We start from the raw sequence: 15,529 nt of genomic DNA, 5'->3' as shown, positions 1-15,529 counted from the left end.
ATATATCCTCAATAAAAATCTGCATCTTTTTTCCCTTATTTCGTTTATATATACCTACGCTATTAAAAGACATTCCAAAAACAAACATCCTATACTGGTTTTATTAATTTTTTACGAGCTGACGGGTGCGTTGCTCGGGATTACCAATGATTTGGAGTAAAATGTTGAGGTTGTGAATTCCAGTGTGGCTGAAAACTGGGTGCATTTTTAATGTGGAAATAATATTATTGTATTTAAATAAGAATATGTTTCATTTGAACGTGCCATGTCTACCCCGGTCGTCCTCGACTTCCTCTGTCATTCACGTCTATGTCATAGATTATCCTTACACCCCGTTCTTCGTTCATCACTGACGTCTGATTTTAACACAAATAATAATTATATTAATGTTTTCCTAGGGCGTCCGAGACTTTTTATACCTTTCACTTCATGTAGTATCATGAAATTCGCATTGTGTCGGTTAAAAAACTACATTCTGTCGACATGAACTCAGTATCTCATTCGACAAGGACAAGGGACGTTTTAGGTATTCTTAGCAGTCAAACAAGGGACGTTTTGGGTATTCTTAAAATTCAAACAAGGGGCGTTTTAGGTATTCGTAGCATTCAAACGAGGGACGTTTTAGGTATTGTTAGCAGTCAAACAAGGGAAGTTTTAGGTATTCTTAGCAGTCAAACAAGGGACGTTTGGGTATTCTTAAAGTTCAAACAAGGGACGTTTTAGGTATTCTTAGCATTCAAACAAGGGACGTTTTAGGTATTGTTAGCAGTCAAACAAGGGAAGTTTTAGGTATTCTTAGCAGTCAAACAAGGGACGTTTGGGTATTCTTAAAGTTCAAACAAGGGAAGTTTTAGGTATTCTTAACATTCAAACAAGGGACGTTTTAGGTATTCTTAGCAGTCAAACAAGGGACGTTTGGGTATACTTAAAGTTCAAACAAGGGACGTTTTAGGTATTCTTAACATTCAAACAAGGGACGTTTTAGGTATTCTTAACATTCAAACAACGGACGTATAAGGTATTCTTAGCATTCAAAAAGGGAAGTTTTAAGGTAGTCTTAGCATTCACACAAGGAAGTTTTGGGTATTCTTAAAATTCAAACAAGGGACGTTTTAGGTATTCTTAGCATTCAAACAAGCGATGTTTTAGGTATTCTTAGCATTCAAACAAGGGACGTTTTAGGTATTCTTAGCATTCAAACAAGCGACGTTTTTGGTATTCTTAGCATTCACACAAGGAAGTTTTGGGTATTCTTAAAATTCAAACAAGGGACGTTTTAGGTATTCTTAGCATTCAAACAAGCGACATTTTAGGTATTCTTAGCATTCAAACAAGCGACGTTTTAGGTATTCTTAGCATTCAAACAAGGGACGTTTTAGGTATTCTTAGCATTCAAACAAGCGACATTTTAGGTATTCTTAGCATTCAAACAAGCGACGTTTTAGGTATTCTTAGCATTCAAACAATGGACGTTTTAGGTATTCTTAACATTAAAAAGGGGTCGTTTTAGGTATTCTTAGCATTCATACAAGTGATGTTTTATTGTTCTTTCTGCTACCTAAATCTAATTACCATAAACTGATATAGACACTTCTATCATTAACTCCCAGTTATATATTTATTTATTTACCAATAGACCATATCACGTTACAATACATTACACAAAGTTAATACAAGGAAAATGAAACAATACAGGATAATTAAAAAAATACACCTAAAAAAATAGGGCACAAAAACAATAAAGGTAATGTCAAGTCTAGAGAGGAACAAGATTTTGATGGAGTTCACGACTTTAGCCATATCAATAACAAAACAAAAATCATTAAGGCTTACACCAAAAAAATCAAGGTCCTGACTTGAGTCGACAAGTCTTGCCATTCTGGACATTGGTGAATGATATCCATAATTTGTGGAGTGTTGATTGAGGAAAAGCAAATCATTATTTCTGAGTTTACGGGAAGGGATATTGAAAGGGAGGAGCTGCAACAAAGTAGGTAGGTCAATTATGCTGTAATAATCATATAAATATATATTGAACTTATATAATTGAACTAACTCTAAACCTCTCTCCTTTGGAAGTCCGTCGGGAAAGAAATGACCTCATTTGCTTCTTCAAAATTATAAATGGTATTATTATTATTATTTTTTTTACTTTATTTATTTTCATTTCTTTACATCTATTATACATAATAATAGACAGTAAATAATAACATAATATACATTACCAAATTGTATACACAAGAAATGAAAACCCACTAAGGCACTGCCTGAGTGTGTGTAATATAAAACCATTACTATATTTCAAGTACCTAAGTATAATATATATAAGTAGAAAAAGTTTTTTTTTGTTTATAGTTATTATAAAAGTAAAGAGAAAACATTATGTACAATAGTTTATAAAGTTTCAGCAAGTGAGTTGTAGAAAGGATCAATAAATGTATATAAAAAGTGTTTCAATATCTGCGTCATTCAGCCATAATTTTACCTCCTTAACATATTCTATTGTTTTATTTATCATTTGAGTTTGTAGTGGTAGAAGGTTAAATGTACGAGGGCCAATGAAACTGCTATGTGTCTGCATTAATTTAGTATTTGTTTGGGGGGTGTAAAATATATTATTTGTTCTTTTGCTCATTCTGTTTTCATTTATTTTGAAATTATTTTTGTTTTTAAATAAATATTTCAAAGTTTGTAATATAAATAATTTACGAATACTAAATAATTTAGATTCTTTGAAGACCCCAAGGCAAGAAGTTGTTAACTTACATTGAAGGCATTCTGAGATATTTAGACTTTTGCGTTTTGACTTATAATTTTTTATTTGAATGTCATATACAATGTGCTGATCCTTCATGGTGTAGTAAACAAACCAAATTTACATTACATTTAGTAATATTAAGTAGTTTTGCCGTCTAAAAGTTAAAATAAACATGTTTTCTACAAAAATATGTAGTTAACATGTTCATGCCATCTTCAGGGATAGGTGAGGAAGATACAGAATTGAAAGGCAAGAACATGTTAAATTCTTGTTGTTTTATTTAATCAAACAATAAGAATGATATAAAGTAACTAAATAATAATTATTATTGAAAAGAAAAGGTAGCAGAGCATGTGTCAATTTTTTAAAATTTTTGCATGTGAGACTTTTAAAAAATCCACGATAAAACTCATCCAGGTATGGTTACAATTTTTGGATAACATTCCATTTGGCCGCATCGATTTCTTTGTTATCTCTCACTTTTGATGACAGCATTGGCGGGGAAGATAATGTTTCAAACTTTTTTTTTTAAGATCCACTTCTTTCCAAGGCTCTTCTTCGGAGAGTGATTTTCGATATTTATAAATCCCGAATTCCTCCACTCTTATCCAGCGAATTCCTATTTGAAAGTTAACCTTTTTTCCGATAGTGTTTTTTGTATTGTGTATAAAGTTCAGATGCCTTTTTCTTATCATGTTTTTGCATTTCAAATGCAGCTTTATACATATTTACATGAACTTGGTCAGATTTTTTGCTATCGCAAGTCCCACAAGTGTCTGTCTTAGGCACACCAAACGACAAGTTGAAATCCTCTGTAAAGATCCTAGTGTAACGATTCAACGAAACAGGGGCATACTCTTTTTCTCCACAAAACATATTATAGAGCTCATACAGTTTTGGGATTGACAAATCGGATGCGAGGTATAATTTATGGGGATTTTTGTTCCTGGAATAATGTGAAGCTTCTGCAGGGAACATATTGATGTGTTCTCTTACTTCTTTAAGCTGGTTATCTGGTGTTTTGTTAGGCCTCGTGCAGTGGCGACCTCTGTGACTTACTGCTGGTGATGAAACTTCTGCAGCTACTTTTCTCCTCGAAATATCTAATCTGCCTCTACCTATTTGGTAAATGGATTGTAAGGCTGGTTTGCAAACTTGTTCATTAATTCCTTGTATTGAAACAGAGTACGTAATATTGCAGGATCGTTTGGCCGAAGTGATCCTGGTTATATTTTTAATATTCATCGATCTCAATAACAAAGTTGATTGGGCTTCTGAATGTAGTGAATAAAACTCTAGAAAGAGTTTTTGCCTAACTTCGGCATTAAATCTTGAATTACATTTCAATCTGCAGTTGCTAACACAAAGATTTTCTTCCAGTTTTGGTGTTTTAGCAGGTTTAAGGCTTTTTTTATAATTAACATAAGAATCACCTCTCATCCTAGCGTCCCGCGCTATTTCTCTTGCTCGCCCTTGGGCCTCTTCCTACTCTTTTTAGTGCCTGAAAATAATACACACATTCATATCAGTTAGCGAACAGTCAAAAATGATTTTTTTTAAAGTTAATCTGAAATTATATACCTAGGTACAGCAAGACAAATTACCTTCTAAATGACTGTTTTCTATATCAGAAACGTTTAAATTGTTTTCAATTTCGCTTTCAGCGTCCTCAGTATATTGTCCTACACTGCTTTCCACAGCAAGAGCTGCATCTGAAAATAATAATTTAATCTTCATTACATGCAAATCAGTAAAATAAAATTCAATTCAAGTTATAAAGCCTTATCCTCACCAGTTTGATTTAAAGTATTGAGTATCTCATCTTGTTGTACGTATTCCAAAATTATATCTCCTGTACCAGTGGTAGTAGCGATATACTCTAGACTCCTCTGATTATCTTCTGAAAATACAAAGTACAATAAAATAATCATTTTTAGTTCAATGTTCAAAAGAATTTAGTGTCACAATAAAGTATTTTTAAGTTTACCTTCCATTAACATGACATCATGTTGAGGTATTCCTAATAATATCCCAAACTCAACACCAGTCAAAGAGTCTTGAACACTTTCTGAAACGAAATATTGTAAAGCATTAATGAAGGAATTCAAAACATAAGAAAACATAAAAGAATATTCAGAGTCACAGAGTAAAACTTTTTTTTTTGCATTTACCATCCATTAAAATTACATTATTTTGAGGTATTTCTAAATGCTTCTCAGGTTGTACTAAATTAGTGGACTCTTGAACACTTCCTGAAACAAATTAATAAGCATTACAATAAAAATTTGTTGACTTTTAGACAGAAAAACACCAAAACAAAAATGATCCACCCATTTTCAAACTACTAAGGATAAATTAAGATGAACGATAATGTTTTATACAGCTTACCTGATTCCCTGATCAATTTTTGACACATCTTCACCATTTTTTCACCTCTGGAACTCATTTTCGATGATTTTTAAATAAAAAACGTGCACTGCAAAACTTTTTAAAACCACCAATGTAAACGTCAAAGTGAGTGAATAACATGTTAACCATAAAAATCTATGCCAATGTAGATGGGAAGAAGTTGTTAATTACAGAATTACGGCAAGAACTTGCTAACTTAGTAGTTAACAAGTTCTTGCCCTTATTTTATCAACTTAATGTCACAGAAACACGTAGTTAACATGTTCATCACATTGATTTAAGCATGTTCTTGCCGTTTTTAAGCTCTGGCATGGTGTTCATTGGAAAGAGCGTATGCGAATTAGTTTAGAGAGCATTCTAACTCATTTTTTACGAAAATGTAAGTTAACAACTTCTTGCCTTGGGGTCTTCCTTTGTATAATAGGTCGGTCGAGAATGTTTTATTTTTGTTATATATGACTTTAATTATGTGTTTTTGAATTATTTGTAGGGGCTTAATATATGAATCAGGTGAACCTTTATTGATTCGCCTACTCTACTGCAACTCATTCCCTTCAATATCCCCTCGCACAGACTCAGAAATAATGAACTGCTCTTCCTCAACCATCATTCGACAAATTATGGATATTATTCACCATTGTCCAGAATGTGTAGACTGGTCAACTCAAGTCAAAACCATAACTTTTTTGGGATAAGTCTGAATGATTTTTGCCGGTCGCTAAACAAGTGACGGAATATTATAAGTGTCCCGTGGTCCTGACCCACGGCGTAGTCTTGACTTGATTCGACTTGTCACTTTATTTTCTTATACTATATCTGCCTTAATTATGTACCTTTGTCTACTCCTGTATTTAGAATTTAACTGTATTCGTGTTATTATTTTGTAATTTGGACGATGTCTGTTAATAAATAAATAAATTTGCATTTGCATTTTATAGCGCGTACCCGAAAGGTTTTATATAACCGGTGATTCTTGAGGATCTTTGGAGTAAAATATGTAAATGTCACTTTGCTGTCCGATTACATTTTTTTCAATAAAAAAATTACATCACACGTTACAACTGAGTGGTTGGATTCTGCCTAGCGGGTCACGTGATACGCACTCCGTCTCGTTCCAGCGGCACGGTAACATAGGAGAGAGAACGGGATCACGTGATTCCGTCGCTACACGTAACGGTGTGATCAGTGGCAACGTGTGATAGAAATATATTTTTTTTGTTTTCAATTGAAAAAAATGACATATACCTTTTTTACTTCATATATGCTCAGGAATTGCTGGTTATAATTCTTCGGGTAGGTACGCAAAGATACATCCTGTATAAATAATAGTGTACCTGGATGAGTGAGTTTGTTTTTTATACAAATCTATAGTTTTATTCCAAGATTGATGAAATTTCGCACACACGACCATCAACATAAGTAATAGAAAAATTACTGTCTATGTCTGATTTAAAAAAAAATCTGTTTAAAACCCGGAAACTGTTGAAGAAGACGATCTGTGGGTGGCTGGGTTTGTTTTTATCCAAATGTATGGTTTTATTCCGAGATTTGATGAAATTTTGCACGCATGACCTTAAATTACATGTTTAAGAACATCTGATTTAAAAAAAAAAACTCTGTGTAAAGCCCGGACAACGCCGGGGACTTTCGCTAGTTATTTTATAAAGAATAATGTTTGTGGCTTGGTGTGTTTTCTTTTAATAAAAATCTACAGTGTTATTCCGTTATTGGTGAAATTTTACACACTCGACGTTCAAAATAAGAAGAAAATTACCGTTTAAATACATCTGATTTCGAAAAAATTCCAGAGCTTCAACTATTCTTAAATAAATAAATAAAATTAAAATACGAAACTGAATATATCTGGACTTATCAAGATGAAAACTAACAATCTTTTGATTCCAATCAGAATCAAAAATATTCCACACTTCACAGATCTAGAGAATGATCCTGACCTCACGTATTATGACTATCCATTTTTTTATCTATACCTATCCAACCTTACCTAATGCCAATTTATCAAACTACCCACAATAAATCCTTCAAAAACCCACTCTGCGCGGTGATTCTACTTACGTCCTAACGATGCTAAACTAATTATTGTACGACACTGGGTTAAGTATTTTGACACTGAATAAATTGAGGAAGATGTTAATAGGGCTATATAAACTCAGTATGATGACCGTGAGGATACTTCGGAGATAATATACTTCTTGACTAATTTATACAGCGCCGAAAAGTCACTTCAAGGGCGTTGTACAGTTTTCAACTTGGGAGGCAGGTGTGTGTACCGCCTCAGTGGGAACCATTTATTGAATAACCAACACCTCTGTCATAGGTAACCCCAAGTGGTGATTACGTTTGGTGATTTAGCAGGGTGTCCGAGTTCATCGGGTGAGGTGGGTTCAAGATGCGCCTGCTCATCAGCTGTGTGGCGTGCCAGATCGGGAGAGACTGGTAGACCTTTTGACCTCTCCAGCAGGACTACGCATGACATATGACATATTGACATAATGAAAATGACATATTTTTAGTACGATAATCAATAAACATTATATTTTCCGCACATTTTGACGGTATTCATAGTTTGTGAAAGCTGAAGTAGTGGGGAAAGGAAGAAGATGAAGAGATGAAGGTGGGAAAGTACATGGCTATTCAGATCTGGTCACCAAACACGGCCCAAGTCATTTCAAGCATGTTTCTCTTCTGAATGGTGGTCTTACACCAGGGCGATACTGAGAGTATCTTCCACTCTGTCACGTGTCGCAAATATACTAAATATGATTTTAAATGAGTAAATATGAATATAACACTAATTAATCAAATAAAATTTACTTGCGCACGCCGGGATTTGTGCCCGTGACCTCCAGCTTGCTAGTCGAGAGCCTTACCCCTCGACCATGGAAACCGTCAGAAATAGTCATATTGTAGATATATCGCACTTAAAAAGCTCTATGATAAGAAACCATGGCTTTTACAGTTTTGAAGTATGATTTATCCCTAAATAGTATAAAATTATGTCTCTACCCGTGCATGTTTATGCGCTTAGTTCTTTTAAACCACGCAAGGGATTTTGATAGGGTTTTTAGTATAGTATAGAAAATTTCTTCCGAAAGGTTTACATATATGATAAATGCATATTATTTTTATAGCAAGTAGAAAAAAGTCGATGTTTTATGATCATATCGTAAAAATATATTTTCGGGCACTACATTGCTAACGCTGGCTAAACCTTATGAGATACATCAAAATAATGTTCTACGGAATTGTATATCTTAAAAAGGCCTACAGAAAAGCCCGAGATGGTATATGTCCATCTCATAAGGATAACCCCCAGCACCGCCTGGTACATGTCAGCTAGTTTTAAATAAAATATAGAATGGGTATTTGCGCCACTTTCCAGAGTGGTACATACTTTTAATATCACTCTGGTGTAAGACCACAGAATTGAAATGTTGCTTGAAATGGCTTTAGCCTTGTTCGGTGACTAGGTCTGAATAGCCAGGTGCTTCCCCGCCTTGGTCTCCCCCAATTCCTTCCACTACCCACTACCTTCAGCCTCACAAGATACCCCAATCGGGTAATGACATAGTCTCACTGGCTGGAGACGGTTTGGGAGCAGTTGGGACAAGTTTTCTTACCCTTTATGTATTTAATTCCTGAATATATATTTGTTTAGCATGTAATTCGCCATTAAACGAGCTCTTCAAACTCAATAATAATATTTATTTTTCGGAATAACTTATTGAGTAAAACCTCAAATTGTAATATTTAATTATTGAAGACAATATTAGCGATTTCTAAACGAAAATCTGAAACAGAAAAATCAGAAAAGGATACGGTCACACCTAGTACCTACTCAAACCCAGGACCCTTGTCTTTGTGTCCCGGAAAGACAAGGGTCCTTGGTTCGAGTCCTAGATGTGACCTTATCCTTTTCTGATTTTTCTGTTTCAGATTTTCGTTTAGAAATCGCTAATATTGTCTTCAATAATTCAATAATAATATTTGTCCAAACTCAAACATTGACGTTTTTCGGATTCACTGCCCAAATTCAAACGTGGCATCATGTCAATAATTTAAACTGTTCAATGCGCATACATACAGACACACACACAAACACTCACACACACAAACACTCACACACACATCTATATACTACACACGTCACCTGGTAATTAAGGAATAAACGTATCACTTAGCAGAATTACAAGGAAACATATCTTAGGAACGAAACATGAAGTATCTAATTCCTGTATATTGTTTCATCACTGTAAATCATGCACCGTTTGTTTCTATAACATAAAATGAAAAACGTCCTACACTGAAGTGATTTGTTTTGGGTAGGTATTACTCTGAATTGTGTTGAATGTTTTATTTGTCGAAACGAAATGGCGCATCTAGTATTCTTAGATAATCACTACTGATTACAATTGTCATTAGTTAGAAACATAAACACCATTAAATATTAACTACCGACCTACCTAACAAAAAACCCAAAGCATCATTTGATTTCTTAAAATTTACTTAATGGTATGGACAACAATATTATGATGGGTTCGGGTAACACCCTAGCTAAAACTATTATTCATATTTTGACCTATTCTTTTAACCACAAAAGACTAATGATTTTCCTCGTTTGCAGAAAAAAAATGCACAGTCCATTGATCTCGAGGTCGTAAATAAAAATTTATGGCATGACAAATAAATTAATAAACCTCTGCAATACGTCATAAAACCACTAACGAATTATATAACTTTTTCAAAGATGAAGGCAGGATTTCCCTGGTATTTAATTGGGAGATTTTTCCGGTTTCTTCTTGCTACGTAGGTTTTAGAAATATTATTTATGAACTGCAAGGCCTATCTTAGGTACATTAAAAATATTTTATTGGTTACGCCAATGGTTATTTACATAAATATAACCAATTTAGTGTTTACAATTTATGCGTTAAACCTCAAATTATAATATTTAATCAATCAAGATAATATCAGCGACTCTCAATTTGAAACACAAAAATCAGAAAACGATTCGGTTGCATCTGGTAACTGAACCCAGGACCTCAGCCTTGCCGGGTCTTTGCTCTACCACTGAGCTAGTTGCTCCTATCCCTTTTGGTCATATTTAACTGTATCGTACTTCGACTAAGATAAGATATGACCTAAAGAAATATGTTCGAATTAGCTTAGTGGTAGAGATTTTTCTTTTTCGAATTCGAGAGTCGCTAATGTCTTCAGTGATTAAAGATATGACCTAAGGGTAGGTATATCTTCGAATTAGCTTAGTGGTAGAGATTTTTCTGTATCAAATTTGAGATTCGCTAATGTCTTCAGTGATTAAAGATATGGCCTAAGGGAATATGTTCGAATTAGCTTAGTGGTAGAGATTTTTCTGTTTCAAAATTGAGATTCGCTAATGTGTTTATTGATTAAAGATATGACCTAAGGGAATATGTTCCAGTTAGCTTAGCGGTAGAGATTTTTCTGTTTCAAATTTGAGTTTCAAATTAATGATTAAATATTCGTTCATATGAAGCAGATTGATACTTTGTGACATTATAATTGGAAATATATACAGTCTTAAAAAGTCCTGATGAAGGTACGGTTGTAGCGAAACTCGGTCGGCATTAAGTATAACAAATAAAAGTGGGGTTTACTAAGTTATTGTTGTATTTTAAATTAAGATTAAATATTAATTTTCATCATTAGCACTAAGAAAGTTTTTTTAATTTAGTTATTCATTATTTGTAGTAAGTATACAAGAATATAGGAGTTGGTTTTTTACATAATTTAAGGTACGGAATTTGCTCTTGGCTTTTTGAACTTACAAAGTAACAAGTACTTAAGGAAAAACAAATAAATTGAATTAGAAATGTGAATGTCGAAAAATTATAAAACTCTTAAGCGGTGAGCTCTGAGTTCACGAAATTTTCAGACCGTTTTTTCTTTAAATCGTAAGAACTAAGATTATATTATAGATATTAGGATGGAGCGGTCCAATATGCAGTTTTTTACTGTATATCGTAAGCATTAAGATTATATGTAATATATATTTATATATATACTAGGGTGGAGCGGTCCAGTATGGAGATTTTTACTTTAAATCGTGAGCAGCAAGATTATATGTAAAATATATATTAGGGTGGAGCGGTCCAAGATGGAGATTTTTACTTTAAATTCTTGAGCATTAAGATTATGTATAAATAATCGCAGTTGATGCTCTGTTGGAGATCGATAAGTTTTTAGCGTTTTGTTTTTGTTTCTCTGCTAATTAATGCCTATTAAAAACTAAATAAAATGTATTAATTATGCGACCATATTTATAGATTTTTTTGTGTTTTGTGTAAGATAAAATCTCTCTGCGTTTTGTCGTTTGATCACTATTAGTGAATAGGATGCAAAAAAGGCTAATAACACAGTTTCCTTAGCCTTGGAGACTAATGAACTAACTAACCTGATGATATAAAATTTTTCGCTAATACATGTTCAAATATAAAAACAAAACTCTCTTACAACACAACTACACCACCAGAACAATAACCAACGGTCACTACAAAGTACCTTCACTACAAACCACCACGGAGATGAATAAAAAATGAAATAAAAATGTGTATCGAAAGCATTGTCTATGGATCGTATTCGTACGGCGATCTGTCACAATGTGAAAGACATTTACTTCATGTTTAAAAAGTTATATAAAGTCATGGAAAGTGATGAAACTAAAACTTTATTAACTGGGTTAAGTAGGTTAGGTTACGTTAGGTAAGGTTTAATTTATTTTTTTCATCGTTTCTAATGACTTTATATCACTTTTTAAAAGTGTGTTTAATTGTCACTGTGTTGAGTTATCATGGAACCATATTATTATAAAAGTTTGAACAAAGACAAAACACAATTAATCGTGAACGAGTTTTTTTATACGGTCGTGATTATTGAATTATTCAATTGGGTTATAAAAAATACGTATTTGGAATATTTTATAATCCGGTTTTAATTAAGATTATATATAAAACTTGTACGGTCTTACTGAAAATGGTTGTTAAAATTTTATTCAATTGATTAACGATCGTGTATGTGAAAACCTTACTAATCGAAACGTACAATAAAAACTGACGTAAAATAGTTCAAGAAAAGATACATAAGATATATACATTGCTTATTCAGTCAAACGGGGTTGTTTGTTTGTTGTATAAACTTCAAATAATACTAATTTCTAATTGAATTCTGGAATATTTCCCAAGTATTTTAAATGTTCTTTATATTTCTTTATTTTGAAGATGTCATAAAAACCAATACCATATTAGAATCAAGATAAAATTACATTTTAGGTTAATGTATTTAAAATATACTTATTTTTTTATTATAGAAACCAACGGTACATGATTTACAGAGATGAAACAATATAAGGAATAAGATACTTCATGTTGTGTACCTATGATATGTTTCCTTGTAATGTCTATGATTTGTGTAGTTTATTGGTGTGTGTGTGTGACGTGTGTAATGTAAGGGTGAGTGTTTGTGTGTGTCTGTATGTATGCGCATTGAGTAGTTTAAATTATTGACATGATGCCACGTTTGAATTTGGGCAGTGCATCAATCAATCAGTTCAAATGTACACACAAAATTATTGTTGAATCTGAAGGTAATATATTTTATAAATTTGTTTTGGATACGTTCTATACTATCTATGTAAAGTTTATTATTTCTACATTATTTTAATTTCAAACATAAAAAATGTTGAAAAAAATAGCTTATCACAAACATTTTTAAACAGAAAAATTTAACAGAATTCACAATTCATAATATACAATCATATTTGTATACAAAATGATCTTAAAAAAATTATCGCAAACAAAATGATCGTACACAAAATGATCGTACACAAAATGATCAAAATTAAAAGATCGTAATTAAATGATCATTAGTAAAATTTGCAATGTTAAAGTAAAAAGATTTGAAGTAATTTAAGTGTAATAATTTATTTTGTCAGATAATATACATTACACTGCATACTGAACAAAACTTTTAAATACGCCTCCGTGGTCGAAATTTCACCGATTCAAATCCCGGCGTGCGCAAGTAAATTTAATTTGATAAAAGTTGTATTTAAAATAATATATAGTATACTTGTGGTAAGTTTCAGAGTAGAAGATACTCTCAGTATCGCCTTTGTGTAAGAAATGAAACGTCTCTTGAAATGGCTTTAGACGTGATTGGTTGTTATCGTTAACTGCATGCCTGCAGATCGCCAACGAACAAACAACAGTTCACAACGACTAACTGTTCTTAATTTAATCGATGTGAACTATTGTTTGTACGTTAACGATCTGCAGTGGTGCTCTCTTTACTGATCCTGTCGATAAGACCTAAGGGCTTTAATTTCGATAGGCATATAATTTAAAAACTAATTTATGAAACATATATTTTTCAAATTATAAAAGAAAAAGATAAAAAAATACTCATTCGTAAGTGAAAATCGAACCAGACTTAAATATATATTTGCATGTCCTAAACTATACACTTCTTTTGCCCAGCACCATTATTCGCACCAAGGAAAACATTTCTTCAATAAATTATCAGAAGAAATTAGAAGAATGATAAAAAACAAATATTGAACTATATAAAAAAAAATATTTAAGGGAAAATATTTCACTTGAAAATCTCACAAATTATCCTACAATACTCTATTTATCCTCCATAGTAAATATTTATATATTTTTTTTCTTATTTCCAAATTCAACAATTTGTATGGTTTTTAATTTCGTCATTATTTTTCACTTTGTAACCAAGTTATATTATTTTTTCGCAAATGTACACTAATCTTCCATCCACAAGCAAATGCTTTTAATAGAAGTATAGTAAAAATTTAAACAGTATTATATGTGATAATTTATATATAAATAAATAATAAATAAAAAAAATATATTTTGTGATAAATAAGAAGCAAAAATATTAAATTTAACTCAATTGAAACACATTAGGAACAAAAATGGAATTAGAGATATTTTAATTTAGATCTATGTGAGTTGATTAAGTATTGCCTAACCTTTGCTGATGTTCCATTTGAAAGATTTTTTTAATTTTATTGTTTTGTCAGTCATTATATCAATTATATCCTAATATATGCGCAGTTCGCTGTCATCATTAATGCAAATTTTTACCTGCTAATTTGATTGCATCATTAGTATGCACCCATACCGGTTAATTGCCAATGTTATTAATAAAAATGTTAATATGTCTCTACCAGCTGATAACAAAAGCAGTTTGGTAGGTTTTAAATGTTAGTAAAAATATTAAAAAAATCATTTTGATTCTGTCGGCGATAAGTGCTTTAAAAGCAAAATAAAATCACTCACACATCAAAAGAACTTACCTTGAAAAATGAATTAAATCTAATACGTAGTATTTATTATTAATAAAAATACATTATGACAGGAAATGTATTTGGTGATGATTTTGTGGTATAACTTTAATTTTATTTGTTTTACTTTAATTGAGTCCCAATTAGGGATTTTCCGGTTCGTAATCACTTAAGGCGAAGCTTAATGCCAAATCACTATTTTGATTAATCTTTATAACGAATTGGTGTACATTATGAATACCAAAAAATATGCTTTAGATAAATTGAAGGTTTTCCTATCGCTTCGCTTGAGTAGAATACAAATAAATAAAAAAAATACTCAATAAAAAATATAAATGCAAACTACTACAAAAAATATTTATTCAATAGAAATGTATGAACACATAAAGGAAAAAAAAACTTTTTAAAAATACAGTATTATAGCTAAGATTATCTGTGACAGTTTGACTTGATTAACTTTTTTGCTTTCTTATAAAATTATTTACAAAATAAATAAAAAACAGTTTTTTGCTTGAAATCGAACGTTTCTAGACTCCGTTTGTCAAGCTATTTTAATAATTACCTACCATATAAGGTATACCAAGAATACACACATTTTTGGCTTGTAGCTTCCTCTTAAGTTCGTAATTACTATCATCAAATGATATCCAATTTTGGAGGCAGGTAACGGTTAGCTGGATAATCAACACCCCTGCCATAGGTCACCCCAGGAGGTTTGCTACGTTTGGTTACTTAGCAGTGGTGCCCGGGTTTATGGGGTAAGGTTTGTCTAGGTCACTACGTGATGTTTTGTCCACCTACAGCGTGGAAAGCCTGATCAGGAGAGGCTGGTTGAGGTAAACCTTTTGAATTCTCCAGCCGACTCAACTCTCTCGACTCATCGCTTTGCACCACAGAGGGAGGGATGGATTCATGCGTCCGTAACTCCTGGACATTAGGGTGTATCGATTTTTAACTTTTTTTTTGTTTTCAAATTCCAAGTTGAAAAAAAGTTGCTACTA

The 15,529-nt window shown here is 32.3% G+C and overlaps 2 protein-coding genes across 2 annotated transcripts in view; one reads left to right on the top strand and one right to left on the bottom strand.

Annotated features, from left to right (window-relative positions):
• The window catches only part of LOC149410764 (scavenger receptor class B member 1-like), a 132,431-nt gene that overhangs the window by 68,308 nt on the left and 48,594 nt on the right, over positions 1 to 15,529 (top strand). The window lies entirely within an intron of this gene.
• On the bottom strand, positions 4,252 to 5,569 carry LOC149410765 (uncharacterized). Its single transcript, XM_089647891.1, has 4 exons — positions 5,147 to 5,569; positions 4,930 to 5,010; positions 4,746 to 4,826; positions 4,252 to 4,658 (listed from the first exon to the last, which is right to left on the bottom strand). Exons 1-4 carry the CDS (start codon positions 5,202 to 5,204, stop codon positions 4,531 to 4,533), a joined length of 348 nt encoding a protein of 115 aa, XP_089504017.1. The 5' UTR covers positions 5,205 to 5,569; the 3' UTR covers positions 4,252 to 4,530.

This window comes from Hesperophylax consimilis, chromosome 27 (assembly GCF_061612785.1).
Source record: "Hesperophylax consimilis isolate HC1 chromosome 27, BYU_Hcon_1.0, whole genome shotgun sequence".
In the NCBI taxonomy this organism is placed as follows: Eukaryota; Metazoa; Arthropoda; class Insecta; order Trichoptera; family Limnephilidae; genus Hesperophylax; species Hesperophylax consimilis.
Note: the sequence above shows the minus strand (reverse complement) of the source record. Positions and strands in the feature narration are given on the sequence as shown.